Source organism: Electrophorus electricus, chromosome 2, assembly GCF_013358815.1.
Source record: "Electrophorus electricus isolate fEleEle1 chromosome 2, fEleEle1.pri, whole genome shotgun sequence".
Taxonomy (NCBI): domain Eukaryota; kingdom Metazoa; phylum Chordata; class Actinopteri; order Gymnotiformes; family Gymnotidae; genus Electrophorus; species Electrophorus electricus.
This window is the reverse complement of record NC_049536.1, coordinates 12,332,449-12,348,537: the sequence shown is the minus strand read 5'-3', so window position 1 is coordinate 12,348,537 and position 16,089 is coordinate 12,332,449. Positions and strand designations below refer to the sequence as shown.

Below are 16,089 nucleotides of genomic sequence, written 5' to 3'. Positions count from 1 at the left end.
AGACTTAACTCTTAGAAGCCTTTTAAGAAACGTTGACTTGTGCAATGGTGTTTAAATCTATAGTTATATTTATTTGGATAACAAACTGCATGAAGTTATTTCACAAATACAGCTGAGGAAAATGCGTGTAAGAAAAATAAAATAGAGAAACTTAATAACTATATAATGATATCACTAACACTGACAAAAGCTGCTGGAAATGAATTTATAAATGCAGCTGCATAGATGGTGACATAATTGGCGGAAGAAAGACATGGGAAACATGGGAGAGGCTTCGCCGTGGAAGATGAGACGGAAGTACAGGGTTTAATTGAAGTCTTGTAGGAAGGTAGTTTTAAAAGAGCAGAAATAATAGAGTATGATGGTTGTGCATGACTACTAGAAGAAAAAAAAAACTTGTTTGTATATGGAATTGAAACCCCAGGTTCTATAATAAAACTTTGTAATAGTTTTCATTTTAAAAGTCCTGCTGTGAGCCAAATATTTTAACTTTTAAATTCCCCAAGCAAGTCAACTTGGAGGTTATGTTTTCTCAAATAGAACATTTTTCCATTAATTTATTTCTGCTATTTTTGTCTTGAGACAGTACAAAGCATTTAATTTCATAAAAACATGAAGAAATAAATAGAGCATAGGTTTGATTATCCATTAGTATTACTGGAATTATTTCAACGTCATTTGAGCAGGGTAACCTGTCCATGTGCTTGCATAGGGATACTTTGCACTGGAAGATACTTTCTAAATGCAAATTGAGCCCAACCAGTGCACAAGCATCCAGAATAACAGTGTGAATAACTGAAGTATGAATATAATTTAATGGCATTCTTAGTGTGTCAAAAGCAGTGCAGGTGGTTAGATCCGTGGTCTGTTTTTTATCCACCTACCTGGCGTAACACCGTTATATCCATCAATTTAATGTAATTACGTATGTTTAATCAATAATTTTTACAAGGGTACGTAATATAAATAAATATTTCAGCCTTTGTTAGTTACATATAGACTCCACTTTATTTCGTGCACAACCTGATAAAAACTGAGACGAATGGATTCGCATTGCTACCACCAAGTTCTCTGTCCCGACCTGTAAACTCAGCCTCAGTGCTGTCGCCATCTAGTGGTCTTCTAAGCGATTTACAGTATTGGTTAAAACACAAAAATGAGAATCATGTACAGTGCTGGTCACAAGTTTTGAGACACAAATTTTGGCTTTCACAAAGTTTACTGCCTCGGTTGCTTTGTGAAATGTTTATATGGTATAATGAAGTACAGTTATTAGAAATATAGGCTTTTAACTTTTTTATTGACAAATTCATCCAGTTTAAGCAAAGACCTAATATTTACAGTGTTGACCCTTCTTTTTTAAGACTTCTGCAATTTGCCCTGGCATGCTGGATATCAGAATCTTGACTGATGGCAACCCATTCTTGCCTAATCAGTGCTTGGAGTTGATCAGTTTCTGTGTTTTTGTTTGTCCACCTTCTTTTTGAGGATTGACCACAGGTTCTCAATGGGATTGAGATCTGGGGAGTTTCCTGGCCATGGACCCAAAATTTCTATGTTTTTTTCACAGAGCCACTTGGTTATCACTTTTCCCTTGTGATACTGTGTTCCGTCATGCTGGAAAAAGCATTGTTCATCATCAGTTTGCCCCTGGATTGTTGCCATTGAAGGATGTTTTGATACCATTCCATATTCATGGCAGTAAACTTTGTGAAAATCCAAATTTGTGTCAATCTCAAAGCTTTTGACCACAACTGTAGACTTGTTTCCAGATCGAACAGTTTTACATTCGACACGTTTTTAAATTTCTTTGGCACCATGTCTAATTGGTTTCCAATACCAAACTTTAAAAATGTATTTTAATTAAAACTTATTTACAATCAAAGCTATTTCAAAAGCTCAGTATAGACTTTCAGTTGGTCAGGAAAGTAAAACATTATATTCCCTTCTGATAATGGGTTATATAATTTAACGAATTAAGTAGTTAGTTAGCTATTATTTAACTATTTCCAGTCCTAACAGGGGACCAATTAAAGGCTGTATTTCTGTCAAATGTAAAATATATTAATAGCTTAATTTCTTGAATTGATTATAAATTAGTAGCAGTTATATATATATATATATATATATATATATATATATATATATATATATATATATATATATATATATATATATATATATATTCCTTCATCTTTCAGAGTTTTTTAACGCCAAGACTATATAAATTACAAAATAAGACAGAAAATAGAAAACTGATTATACTAAGTTCAGACAATGGATTTCTGAAAGGAGCGGTTGGGCGTGCAACTGCAAGCTGCCAGATAACCACCAGAAGGCGATCTTGTCTAGGGCTTGTCTGTCTACAGCTGGATTCAACTGCACCCGGCGATTGTTTTTAGACCAATAAAGCTATGTTGTCGTAGTACAGATGCTTTTGTTGTTGTTGTTCGTGGTGGTGGTTTTCCATGGAGATCGCTGACATGCTTTGGAAAATGAATACTGTGACAACATCATATCAACACAATGGTTCGCATTGACAACGACCTAACAGCGAGAGAAATGTTAGGTTAGCAGAAACCTACATCACAATATTAACTACAATTACATAAAAACATTTTCACTCTATAGCAACACGTTTGATGAATAGTCATCTGTGGTTTCGCATGGAACATCCACAAAAAGAACTTAACCTGGGTTACACAGTCCATCAGCCACTAAACCTACTGAATATCGAGTGAGCAATTGTGAGCTTCGCCAGGCGAACAGGCGAAGAGTGGGGGATGGGTTGAGTAAAACGTAGTAGCCTAGCACGCGAAAGGCTGTTGAGCTCCCACACCTAAAACACAAATCACGAGTCACTCAGGAACTGGCGCCACCCCCGAAGCTAGGCCCACCAGTTAGAATAGCGCACTGGCGGAGTCTTCGGACCGCTGACCAATTGGAGCATTCGCCTATGTGGCTACACATACCTGCCAAGCAAAGGGACTTTAAATGCGAATCTTGCCATGTTACAGAGTAACGTTTGCCGTAGAGTATTCGGAGAGTGGAAGCTGACGTTTACAATTAAGACGAGTCTCGTGATAGCCGTACACTGCAGTTGAATTTAGATGCCGATATAGTAAGTCTTGTCTTAATTTTTACAAGATGTCCAACGTTCAGCTTTCTGTCAGCACTTTAGGAAGACTGGCCGTGAGGAGGACCTTCCCCCTGCACCATAGGGATTCACAGGCACACTCGAGCGTTCGCCGAAGTCTTTTTGGACCGGTTGATCACGTAGAGCTTAATCGGGAAATTAAGTCTAAACTGCGTGAAATTTCCGAACGAGATCAGAAGAGATGGAACTTCAACTTCGATGCTGGCACTCCGCTGCACGGGGATTACGAGTGGGAGGAAACCGCAGTAGAAGCGTCGCCAGCATTCTACCAGGAATCAGTGCACGTAGGTAGGAACAGGCTTGCGCGGCTGGAAGAGCACAGCGCGGAGACTTGTGTTGGAGACCGCGCTGGATCTGCTGAGGAGCGTTTTCTTCTACCCGACCGAAGAAACGCAGAGAACAGTGCGGGTAACGTCAACTCAGGAAAGCCGACCTGCAAACCCGTCCTAAGGGACCGGCGAAAAAGAACCGAGTCGCTGACTACGACTCGCATTACAGGTAGGATGGCAAAACAAATGGTCTGAATGGATATTCGTAATTGGCGAGTTTTGAGATAACTAAAAGGTGTGTTAATCTTTTTACCCAGATTTCTATGTAAGGCGAAGGAACGCCGACTGTTTGAAAGAGCGTGAAAGTGTCTGCCAAAAGTCGTTCCCTTCGGCCGCTGATGAGCAGACTCCACGGAAACGAATTCGATAAAGGTACGTTTGGACAAATCTTTCATTAATTTAATGAATGACCTTCATTGTATTGCGTGGTGTTCATGTGGGTACTACGTCATTTTGTTTAATTGGACTGACTAAGTCGATAGTGTCTATGGCGACCGACTAGGTGTGGTGAGAGTTGAACGTGAATCTTCTGGCCAGGGTTTGCCAGCAGGGTCGTTATGAGTCGTTGGGGGAGGGGTGCGCGTCACTGTGGCGGGAAAGGCTGGAGGAATGTTGACGCTAGGAGAGGTCTCAGATTTTTAGCCCTAGTATGTGATTAAGAAAATGAGCCTGTGTCTTGGCAAAATGTGTAATGACTAGAGACTTTCTAACCTTTTTAAAAGAAAAAAAACAACAACTGAATGTAGACACTCTGTTTTGTTTTTCAGGTCTTCCTACCGCTGATGGTTGAGGCAAGGCTTTTCTTGGCCCTTCATTGCTGGAACATCCAGAGGACCGTGAACGCCAGAGCATCGCGTGCTCATACAGTGACAAGCCAAATATAATTTAAGTTCTCAGGACTATTGCAATAAACTCCATAGGTTTGCCTTAGTGTGAGAAACTGCTGAAGAATGTGCAAAATTGTAGCAGAATGGTTGTTTTCCTATAGCCTACATTTTACAGACAACAAAATAGTCTGTGATTATCACCTAGATTACACTTAAATTTCAAGTTGGTCTATGATGTAGGCTACTTTGGCCTACTGGTTTCCATGCTGTAGTGTTAATGTAAGTTTGACTGTCCAGTTGCTGAACAGCCATGCAATCATTTATTTTTCTCTCTTGTTGAAACTGAGCCTTTAAATGTGAAATTCTTGATTTATTTGGTTTTGCTCATCCATGTAGCTATATGTAAACCATAGCCATTAAAAAGATGATCTATGTCAGTGTTGCACCATATTCTGTGAAATTTATAAGAAAAATCCACCTGTTCTTGCTCAGAAATTTGATTAGCTCTTTAACCTTTCACTGGCACTGAGATTTGAGCATGAGCACTAATACTTACCATGACTGTTTTTCAATGTTCAGTTTCCTTACAGCTTTGTAATAATCAACTGGATGTCTTAAAACTGCATCACCAAGTCTGTAGTTTTCCTTTAAGTACTGGTTGTGAATTATGTTCACGTGCAAGCAGTGGAGAGCAAGCCTAGATCAAACATTTTTCTCAACTTCCTTCCATGATCTGAAGGCAAGACTGCTCAACCAGAGTTAATCTTAGTAAAGTGGAGGAAATGAACAAATTGTACACATTGGTGAAATGAGTAAAGCTTTACAAGAAAAGATTAGACCTTTGGGCTAACTGTTTAATCTTTGTGGTGTTTTTGTAAATGCATGAATATATTGTAAAGGACATTTTAACTTAATTTATTTATGTTTCACTGTAGATCTCTACTCAGAGTTGCCTTTGATTTCTTTATTTTTGCTATCAGAATTGTAGCCTAGCTTTTCAATGTAGCATTCACCCTTACAATGGGGCCCATCTTACTTCTGAGCCATTTTGTCACTGTTCATTAATAAATTTTGTAAGATAATGTACTCCAAGTGTACTGCAGTTATTGTCCTGAGAAGTAGAACCTTAAAGCATGTAATTTAGGTCAGGAATTATTCCCTGAAGGTGTACATGGCATCCATTTTAGATGGCAGAGAGATCGCAGGCTGCAATCTTTGAAAATGCATCAAGGAAGGCAGGACTGAGCATCCAGAATTTAATGTAAGGAAAGTATGCCACACTTACATGGTCAAGGTTTTGATTTATTCTCCGCAAAACCTCTAAAGGCAACATACATGTTTGTATTATATTCCAGACCTGTGGCGTTAGCTGTGCAGCAGCCTACTGAATGTTCACTGACCTGCACATCCAGCACCTTAGTTACTGTGAAACAAGTGTCTGAACATATACTGGATATCACGTTCTGTCAGCATGCAATGTACATAAGGTCCATATCCCAGATTGATAAAGGCGTCTGTGTCTACAAAGAGCCGCAAATGAGGTGATGTAATCTGATTCTGTGCTATTTGATCCTTATGACTTCATTGTGAAACTTAAAGCTTTGTATTGGAGTTTCTCCATGATGGACGTTTTTGATATGAGATGTAGTCATTAGGTGCATTAATTAATTTTGGAGTGCCTGCAAAAACGGTAACAGAAATAAGTTTTAACCTGCATTTTGAAGCACCCAATCAGAGTACTATGGGAAGTAGCAAAAACGGTGAAATGAAAAATAGATTTAAACGTCACTAGTAAATTATTTTCTTTTGGTTAGTTGATAACATATTGACTTCTAAGTGGCAGCAAAACAGCAAACTAATGAAAGGGCTAAACCACCTTGATCTTGTTCTCACTCAAACTGTATAAGACACCACAGGCAGGTACCTCATTTATGTGTTGCTTTTTAAGTAATTATCTTTAATGAGGGACTCTGTTTTTTCCTGCTTTACCTAACTAACCCCCCCCCCCCCCCCCCGAAAAACAACTATACACATCCTCGCCCCTCTTTCCCTCTCACCAACATGCTGAATAGAAACAAAACCTTGGTTTTAGGATAGCCTCTAAGGACATGATCTCTGTTTGCCTGTCTGTTTCTCTCTCTCTCTCTCTCTCTCTCTCTCTCTCTCTCTCTCTCTCTCTCTCTCAACACAGTGCCCCTCTGCTGTCATCTGGGTCACATGATACCTTCCAAAGGCATCTGTAAGCTGAGAGCAGCGGGGAACTCAAAAGTCTCTCTCCCCTTGAGCTTCACCAAACAAAGCCCTGACCACCGCCACACAGAGAAGGCCTTCAGCCGTGTGTGTGTGCAAGTGTGTGTGGGGGTGTGCAAGTATGTGTATGTCCATGGATCAGCCACAGTGCTGTGTGTCAATGCGGCAGTATACCAGGTACGCTGTGGGCCCATGGGTCGCGGAACACCTCTGTTGTCTCCACGCTTCCTGCTCACCGCAGACAAAGCAGATAGGATGAAAACCAGGCCAGCAAGACAGTGTCACTTACACGTGTCCACGACATGATCACAATGGGCCGATGAAACTGATGCTACTTCCCCTACAATTGAGTTGCATGAACAAAAGGAGCGAGGAAGGTTTGGCAGCTTTAAATGGAAATAATGCCCTGGATATTTTATGGGCTTGGTTTGGCTCAAGTCAAAACTCGATTGCTTTAACAGTAGCAAAAATGTGCATTTTTAATTTCATTTGATGAGAATGGTTGACATCTGATGATTGGATCAAAACATACACACACACAAGATTTGCCTTAAGTGGTGTGTGGATGTGGTTAGTCTCTTTAGACAGCTGGACACAAGAGTGTGAAAATGTGTGTGTGATTAGAGTTTGACATTCACTGCACCGAGCAGCAAGGTAATGGTGAAGCACCTCGTACTCTTCAAATGACCTTTCACTACGTTGTTGACCACACACAGTCACACACTCGCTTGAAAAAAACCTCTGGACAATAGTGAGAGAAAGGTAAACAGCAGCTGGCAGAAGACCCAGGAGGCAGTGTGACTGAGAGGTGTGCTGGATTCTGCTGAAGGCTCCTCAGTGATCCCCAACTGGCTGAGACTCACAGGGCACACCCACTCGGAATCTAAACCCTAGTTCAAATCAATCAGAGGATCTGAGCTAGCAAAGCTAGCTTCAGTGATGGTCTTCCTCTGTATATGCAAGTATCCTAAGTATCATAAAAGTTGGAGTAAGGGATACGTGTGTGTGTGATGAAGTAGTCAGGTGTGAGGTGTTCAGAACCATCTGGACTTCCTTCATTTTCATAAACACCCATACACCCAAACATCTGCTTATTAATAGTACAGTGATTACAGCAGGGATGGGGAACACTGCCATGGGCTCCTGTGTGTTTTCAAAGGCTTTTCTGAGGCAATGCTCCCCAGTTTACCACCAGAGAAAAGCCTAGAGCAAATTATCCTATATGTAGGTTAGTCAGGCTCAGAGTATGCGTTTGTGGGGACTGCCCCGTATGTTTTGTGTGTTTTGAGTCATTGTCTAGCAGTTGTAACCACAAATAAGACTTTATGCATGACTCAGGACTGTAAGAGAGTTATGAAAAAACTAATTACAGCCTTACACCCTTTTTGAAGTCCCATACAGATGCATTAAAAACCGAAAACCGATTTATAAAAACTATTATTAGCAGGTAAGGAATGGGAGAGGGTGTGGAGGTATGCCCATGTGAACAGATGGCCCATGGGGAGAGATAGACAATCTTACACACATAAATAAATTGCATATAAATATCTGGGCTGCAATAAGAATATATTAATACAGACCCAAACTGCACAGAAGAGAATTTTAGCCTGCATCATTAGTCTGGCAGCAGCTAGCTCATAGGTGAAACCATGCTGTGGGGGCTCACTAATGCAGCACCATAACTGGACATTTTTACAGCCTAGTTAGTTAATACTTACTCAGGCATAAGTGGCACATACAATTTCTTCCAGATTCACTGGCGCCTGAGGCTGCCAAAGAAGTGCAAACATGTCTTTGCTGATTATCTGCTTGATCTTGTACTGAGAACACATAAAAAATATGACCTGTGAGGGGTCGAAATGATTTCAAGAAAATAATTCTTCAAAATAAATACTTTATCTGAGGTGTCATATTTATTACCATCCATCAAATACCATCTGTCCCGGATAGAAAGCTAAGGCTGAGTTATGGTTTGCCAGCAGGACACTAATACAACATGTTTCTCCACATCCACACAGAAATAGTTTACTGACCACAGAATGAGGTTTTTGCAGCGACCCTCCCAGACCTCTGACCTAAAACCCACTGAAAACCTGTGGGGAGAGGAAAAGAGGACAGAGAGAACCAAGGATCTGGAGAGACTTTCTTTAAAGGAAAAGTGTCAGCGCTCTTAATATGTTTTCTCCCAGTTTATCAAGCAATATAAGACTCACTGATTTCATAAGAGAAGATTCAGTGACTGCTTGAGAGAAGTTTCAAGAGAAGATTCAGTAAATGTTTAAGAAAAGATTCAGTGACTGTATAAGAAAAGTTATTTTAGAACAGAGAGGGTGCAGCAAGTACTAAAAGGTTTGTTATATGATTTTTGGGGGGAGGGGATTAAATAATTTACCTCAGTGAAAGGTTAGATTTTTCTCATATTTTCCATATGAGATCAAACGTTCAATCTGATAAGTAACAAAGGCACTTTTCATGGTCTTTCTGTCTTATTTTTTTTAAACGAGTCCAAAAACAATTCTCGAGGGCACTGTATATATCCAGCACTGAGATAATACCTTTAATGTAGCCTCAGTTTACCCTCAGGTATTACAGTAACCCCATTACTTTATCTGCTAGAACAAAAACAGAATTTGAGTCAAACATTCTGCACAGCGAATTCTCTCTCTCTCTCTCTCTCTCTCTCTCTCTCTCTCTCTCTCTTTCTCTTTTTCTCTTGCACCACATCATTACTATTTCCAGCCCCAGTAAAACCACACTTAGGACATTTTACATACTCCCCAATGCAGGATACAATGGGCCATGCTTTGCGATGAGTTTATCATAAGTCGCTTTAAAGTGGTATGGGTGGGATCACATGCAGCTACCAGCTGCTGACTCCATTTTTCCATGTGAACTCTGCAACATGACCTTCCCAGCACAGCAGTCATATCACCTGAGGCCAGAGAATCCAGATTAGTTATAGTGACCAACTGTTAATTTAGTTTCATTAACCTTAAGGAATGTAACGCTTCGGTGCTCAATCAATAAGAGACACCTATAGACACATGACCTCTGACGTCTCCAGTTTAGCAGGTGGACTATTACCACTTAATGAAATGAAACACTGAGTGATCACACACAAAGACATCACAGATAGAGAAGGCCCACATACAGAAGCATGTTAACATACACATTAAAGAAAACCTTTAACATGCATGTGTATTTGTTTTGGTTATTAGGGACAATCCACACTGCTCAGCATTGATCAACAGGCATGATGGATATTCAACATACAAATAAACATTAGACAACACTTAAAACAACACCACCAACAACAATAATACAAATAATAATAATACATTTTAACGTCAGCTTTCTCCATCTGTGCTTGGTGTAGTGCCATGGTTGGAAAACTAGCACACATTAATAATACATTAACAGTTAGGGTGGGTGTGTGTGGCGGGGGAGTTAGGGGTTGTAGCGGATAGTTGGATACTTGTCTGGTCTGCAGTGTGACGTCAGTATGTTGAAAGAGCAGAGCCAAATGCCTGTCTGAGCTCTCAGCTGACAGAGTGGAGTGTGTGTGTGTTCTTGCAGCAGATGTAAAGGCTTCCTACATCTTGGTGTTCATAAACGTTCTCAACCACCACACAGCCGCATCACCCTGAGCACCAGCTGGCCAACCACAGGGAGCAGGAAGAGCAGGGGAGGGTCTGCCACCAGGCTGCTGGCTACCAGCTGACACACTGATGCCTCCATCTAGTCACTACATTTAATTGCTACTTCATTTCATCACATTTCAGTTTCCTTTTGGATTTCCTAAAGGAAGTTCTTTGTCCCTCAGATATATCACAGATGAAAAAAAAAAAAAACTAGACAGGAGAAAGACCACACAAGTAAGATGACAGAAAATTGTAACATGTATTTTATATAAACAACACATTACATTTAAATTGTTTTATGTAAACAACACAGTACATTGCAGTATCAATTAATTTGTTGCTTCTGGTTCCTAAGTTAAATGTTAAGTAAATGTCTGAGGATGTATTTTGGATTTTGTGTCTTTCAAGTGGATTTAACATATTAAGAACTGTGCATTATAATTTGCTTTCTGATTATGGAGTGTTGAGTTAAAGGACAGATTTTCTATTATTGAAAGAACAATATTGACAGTACAGACACAAACAAAAAACATTTATAAACACATTTCATTTTATATTCAATTAGTTTTCTTAATTAATTAGATTTGTTTTCTTAATTAATTAGATTTTTTTATATAATGAATTTGAAATTACATTTAAGAGTTTATTGATGATTTTGTTTGTGCTTAATCTTGTGTTTTGATTAGTTTGGATTACAAGTTTATGTGCTTTTGAAATTAACGCTATTTAATTTCTCATAAATAAAATCTAGAATGTATTTTTTTTTCTGACATAACATCTGAAGACATTCCTGCAGGCCACTCCTAGTAATTATAACATTAACAAGCTTAAGATGCGGTTGTGCTTTTTTTGAGATCAATAAGTAAAAATCAGTTATGTGAGTGCTGTCCATATTTCTCAAGTAATATACAGATTTGTAGATTCAGCATGTCACATACTTTTTGTTTATGACACAGATGGTGACATGTTTATTGCACGTTGTTATTTCTATTATCCAAATCATACCTTATTTATTAGATGTTATCTGCTATCATTTATAATATGATGGAGCACAACCTCACTGACAACTTTAGCACTGACAAAATGAGCACTCCTCTAGAACTTCTCACTGTCTTTAAACACAACTCAGTGACTGGGGCGATTCGTTGAAGACTTCAACACCCCGATAATGTTCATTTTAAGAAACAGGTAACTCACAGTATAATTCTGCAGGAATGTCTTCAGATGTTATTTCAGAAAAAAAATACTTTTTATACTTTATTTATGAGAAAGTTTGCACATTTCAGATGGGATGAAACGAAGAACTCAGAAGTATGCTCTGAGTAAGCATTAAATGCATTAAGACATAGATGACTAGTTTATGACTATGCTCCATAAAGTAGGTTTATGGAGCTTAATGGACCAACCCTTTTATAGATTACTAACTGTTCAGGTATAATTGCTGTGTGTTGGTGTAGCCCATGTAGACTTGTGGAATATGGTAAAGATGAATATATCTTCAATATTCATTATATTACTGTTTTGTGTTACATTATCACAGTACCTTTGATTTTATCTATAACTGGGATATAAGAGTATGCCCTTATATCCCAGAGCCTCAGAGAGATCAACATTACTGACCCATCACTAAAAGCCAGTGGGCCTATTAAACCTGGCAGAGAGTGCTTCCGCAGCTGTACAATATTCCAGTTCTTTCACAGACAGTTACGGGCGCTCAGTGGGAGCTTCCCGGCAGGAGTACCTCGGGACTAACGGTCGGTAGCAACCCTCCCATGCATATTTATAGAGTCACCTAGAGGTCAGACACACCTGTCTGTCACAGTTCCAGCTAACTCTATGCAAACAATCTAAAAATAATGATCAGTCAAAACAGCTGAGGCTTTAAAAGGCTGTCTGTCTACATCACACACGTTCCCTCAAGGCAATGCTCTCCTTTCCTCCTTCTCTCTCTCTGTCTCTCTGTCTCACACAGATGGACACTCACACTCTCTTTTCCATCTCTTCACTTTGCCTGCCCCAGAGGTGTTGGACTTGAATTCATTAATGAGAACATTATGAGCCGTTGATGAGATGAGCATGCAAAGGCAGTAATATTCATGAGAAGGAAGCGCTGCCTGCATGAGAGTTGCCACTGAGGTGTGAGAGGATCAAAAGACTCAGCATTACAGGACAGGGAAATCTGTGCATCCCAGCGAACTACACCTCATCATTTAGAACGAAAATGAACTCATCAAAACTACTGTTTACCAACAAATTAGAAAAATGCCACTTCACAAATGAAGTTCTTCATGGAAAAGAATTGGAACCAAAAGCTGCTGAAAGCTAACATTATTATGAATAAATAAGATATAATCAGTTTTAGCTGCAGTGTGTGCCAGTAGCTATGGTGGTATGAAGAGCCATGTTGAAGAGGAGAAGTATATTTCTTTACTTCATTAGCTAATAAAAGAACCATTTGGGTAAAAGCTGTGGAAGAAGTGTACTTCTCCCTTTAAATAATGTGGATAGCCATACCAATCAGCGTTCACTGTAAACCAAACCAATATTACATTGATTACTGATGTACTCAGTCCTGAAGCTATTTCATTTTGGTGTGCATTTTCTGATTCCACATTTACCTGACACCTTTATCCAAAGCAACTTACAATTATGACTGAGTACAAATTGAGCAATTGAGGGCTAAGGGTCTTGCTCAGGGACCCAGCAACCTTGCCATTACAAGTCAAGTACCTTATCCATTGAGCTACAGAGTCTAAGAAGAGCTATATATTTCCAGAAAATGTACTTCAACTCAGCCACAGGTGCCCCACCCAAATAAATCCAAGGGAGAGTCAGAAGGTTAACTCACATAGATTAGGGTTTGGATCCTTTCCTGGCCCTCGTTTAGTGCCTTTGACCCCAAGAAGCTAGGTTTTGCTGTTTTTTAGTTACATGCGATTTGTTTTAATACAAATCTGATAATGTTACACCAAATTATCTTTTCATTATTTAATGTCTCAGATGCACAATTACTGAGGCATTTCAAAGGTGAGTGAGTGGTTCCTGCATAGCCTTGGATGGGTTTCAGTTTGTGTCAGTATAAATGAGCAGGGCTGTGGAGGGCAGGCTGCGTAGATGTGATATAAAAGTAGTGGGTGGCTGCTGGTGTGAAGTGGTGACATGAGCACTTCATCACCTTGCAGTTCCATTGGTGTCTAAACTGACAAGCTCTCCTACTCTCATAATCTGTCTACATCCTGTATGTTGGCCAAAAGACTGCACACTCCCCACACACACACACAGGATATTGACTTTATCTCTCTCGCTTCGGAAAGTCTGATGATGATTAAGCTATGACTACATTCTGGCCATGGAGACACCGTGTCTGTTAAAGAGTGACTAGCAATTATTATATTAATAGTGTCTCTTGTGTGAGTAGAGTCTGGGGAGGAGCCACAGATGCTAACTAGGGTCATATTGCTAGTTATGTGGCCTTGGTGGGTGGTAGTCTGAGCCTGTGGGGAAGTGCTACTGGACTGAGGTGTCAGCTACAGTAGTGTGTGATGGGCTCTGCTCTTAGGTTTAAGTCAATAATGGTGTGAGGTGATGTGGGGCATGATGAAGAGTGCCTCTCTGTGAGGCCCTGATGTTCCACTGGTGTTTAAGCTCACACCTCTCAAACCCTTGCACTCCCGTGTCCACCCTGCAAGCACTTCCTAAAGGACACACACACATCTCCACACACACCTGTGACGCAGCTCTCTTCTCATTCTCTGACATTCCAAGCTTTATTCCTTCCCTACTGTAATGCAGCAGGTTTGATTTATGTTCTGTATGAGAACTGGCATGGGCCAAAACGTTTGTTGTTCAACCTACTGACCATCTGTTCTGCTGGTCTAAAGTGATGCATGTCTATCACTCCCAACTGAGCTGACACAGTGAGTGAGAGAGAGCATGAGAGAGTGAGAGAGACAGAGAGAGAGAGAGAGAGCGAGAGAGAGATCAAGAAAGAGAAAGGAGAAACATGAGTAGTCTCATAATGGAACAAGGTCTCGCATTCAGAGAGCATACTTACCACTGTGAGCACACTGTATCATATAGAGAGAACAGTGCAAAGCATATATAGGAAGAACATAAAGAGAAATATTTGGCATTTTGGTCTGATGTAAATCTGAAGTATGTGAAATAAGGTATACCTTGCTTTAGGTGTAAGTTTGTCGCCACCTCTTGGTAGAAAATAAATAATAAATACAAAACCTAAATATAATTTAACTTTATTCAGCAATATAAAGTTATGTAGTTTTACTATTAATTAATATAGTTGATACACCATAGTGAAACATTTATTGCATGACAATGCATTATGTTGTATTTCATCTTGTTATTATAGATTTTTGTTTGTTTGTTTTTGGAGAGTATCTCATTAGTTTTTCAGTAGGCTTATTGTGATGTTCCCCCTGAGGGGGTTATATGATAGAGTGTACAGAATTAACACATAGTCAGAAAATCCCATCTGTGTCTCAAGGGAGGTGACTGCTCCCCGAACATTCTGTAAGCGCTGGACTTCATGACCGGAGGTGCTGTCCTGGGTGTCAGGGAACTCAGTGGAAGCACTGCTGCTGTTCCACAGGAGGGTGCTAGATACTCCCGTGGACAGCAGTAGCATTTACAGGGTGGCACTGGGTGAAGGCGGCTGGTGGTGGCAGACAGCTGCAGTCTTACTGCATATGTCTGTGGGTGGGCAGCAAGGGTCTTACGCCCAGGGTGCTGGCAAACTCATTCTGACACCAAACAGAAGCAAGAAAGTGTGCAGAGAGAGTGAGAGAGTGAGAGAGAGAACTTACACAACTGTCAGTATAAAGATGAAATGAAAACAGTTTAATTAATCTATTATACGTGCTTGCAGGAATGTACATATGTGTTTGTATGAGTGTATGTGTGTGTAAGAGTATGAGTGTACATGTGTGTTTGCATGAGTGTGTGTGTGTGTGGGGGGGGTGTACGAATGTATGAGTGTTTGTATGTATGAGTATATATGTGTGTTTGTATGAGTGTATATGTGTATGTGTATATATATGTATATATATGTACATGTATATGTATTTGTGTGTGTATGAGTGTACATGTGTGTATGAGTATGAAAGTACATGTGTGATTGTATGAGTGTACAAGTGTGTTTTTATCAGTGTACATATGTGTGTATAAGTGTATGTGCATGTGAGTATGAATGTACATGTGTGTTTGTATTAGTATGAACTACATTTACACATACTCAGCATCTTTTACAAGTGTGTCTTCTAAAGCAAATACCACAAAAACAATGGCAGAAAAATACATGTGCACACTTTACCTAGCATATCCTTAACGGTGTGTGTATGTGAGTGTATGTGTGTGCACATGTAAGTGAGTGTGTGTATGTATGTGAAGGCATGTTGGGTGTATGTTTATGTGCGTGTGAATATACAATGTGTTTGACCACACTCAGGTAGTATGGAATGTACCATGTGTTTGACCACACTCAGGTAGTATGGAATGTACCATGTGTTTGACCACACTCAGGTAGTATGGAATGCCCCCCAGCTCTTGACAGGTCTGCATGTGCTTCCTCTCTGGGTCTCCTGCAGCCATTACAGGCATCCCAGGATCCACCTGCCGCAACACAAAGAGAGGGGACATTTCACATTGCCAGACCGGAAACAGTGTCACAACTATTCTGTATTCACATGCACTAAACGGTGCAGGTCAAGTCAAATGTGAGAACTTCTAAAAAAGGTCTAATAGGAACCACATAGGTGCACTGATATGAGGTTAGAATTAGAAATTCTTACTGGCTCCAGGTTCCTGTGCAAGGACAGCAGATGTGACATTCTGTCATTGAATCCTGGAGCAAAGTGCTCTGGGTTTAC

General features: G+C 40.0%; 2 protein-coding genes across 2 annotated transcripts in view; one reads left to right on the top strand and one right to left on the bottom strand.

Moving 5' to 3' along the window:
* The first annotated feature begins 2,948 nt into the window (after positions 1 to 2,948).
* Positions 2,949 to 5,399, top strand: cdkn1cb (cyclin-dependent kinase inhibitor 1Cb). The gene is made up of 3 exons (XM_027004048.2): positions 2,949 to 3,655; positions 3,744 to 3,858; positions 4,254 to 5,399. Exons 1-2 carry the CDS (start codon positions 3,148 to 3,150, stop codon positions 3,854 to 3,856), a joined length of 621 nt encoding a protein of 206 aa, XP_026859849.2. The 5' UTR covers positions 2,949 to 3,147; the 3' UTR covers positions 3,857 to 3,858; positions 4,254 to 5,399.
* Positions 5,400 to 14,901: 9,502 nt separating this feature from the next.
* LOC113573676 (uncharacterized oxidoreductase YjmC-like) overlaps positions 14,902 to 16,089 on the bottom strand; it is a 7,840-nt gene continuing 6,652 nt past the window's right edge. The window contains exons 9-11 of the mRNA XM_027004085.2: positions 16,012 to 16,089; positions 15,722 to 15,832; positions 14,902 to 14,964 (exon numbers count right to left, since the gene is read on the bottom strand). The exon at positions 16,012 to 16,089 is cut by the window's right edge and continues 18 nt beyond it. Of these exons, the coding sequence (XP_026859886.1) occupies positions 14,902 to 14,964; positions 15,722 to 15,832; positions 16,012 to 16,089 (252 nt within the window). The remainder of the gene's footprint in view (positions 14,965 to 15,721; positions 15,833 to 16,011) is intronic.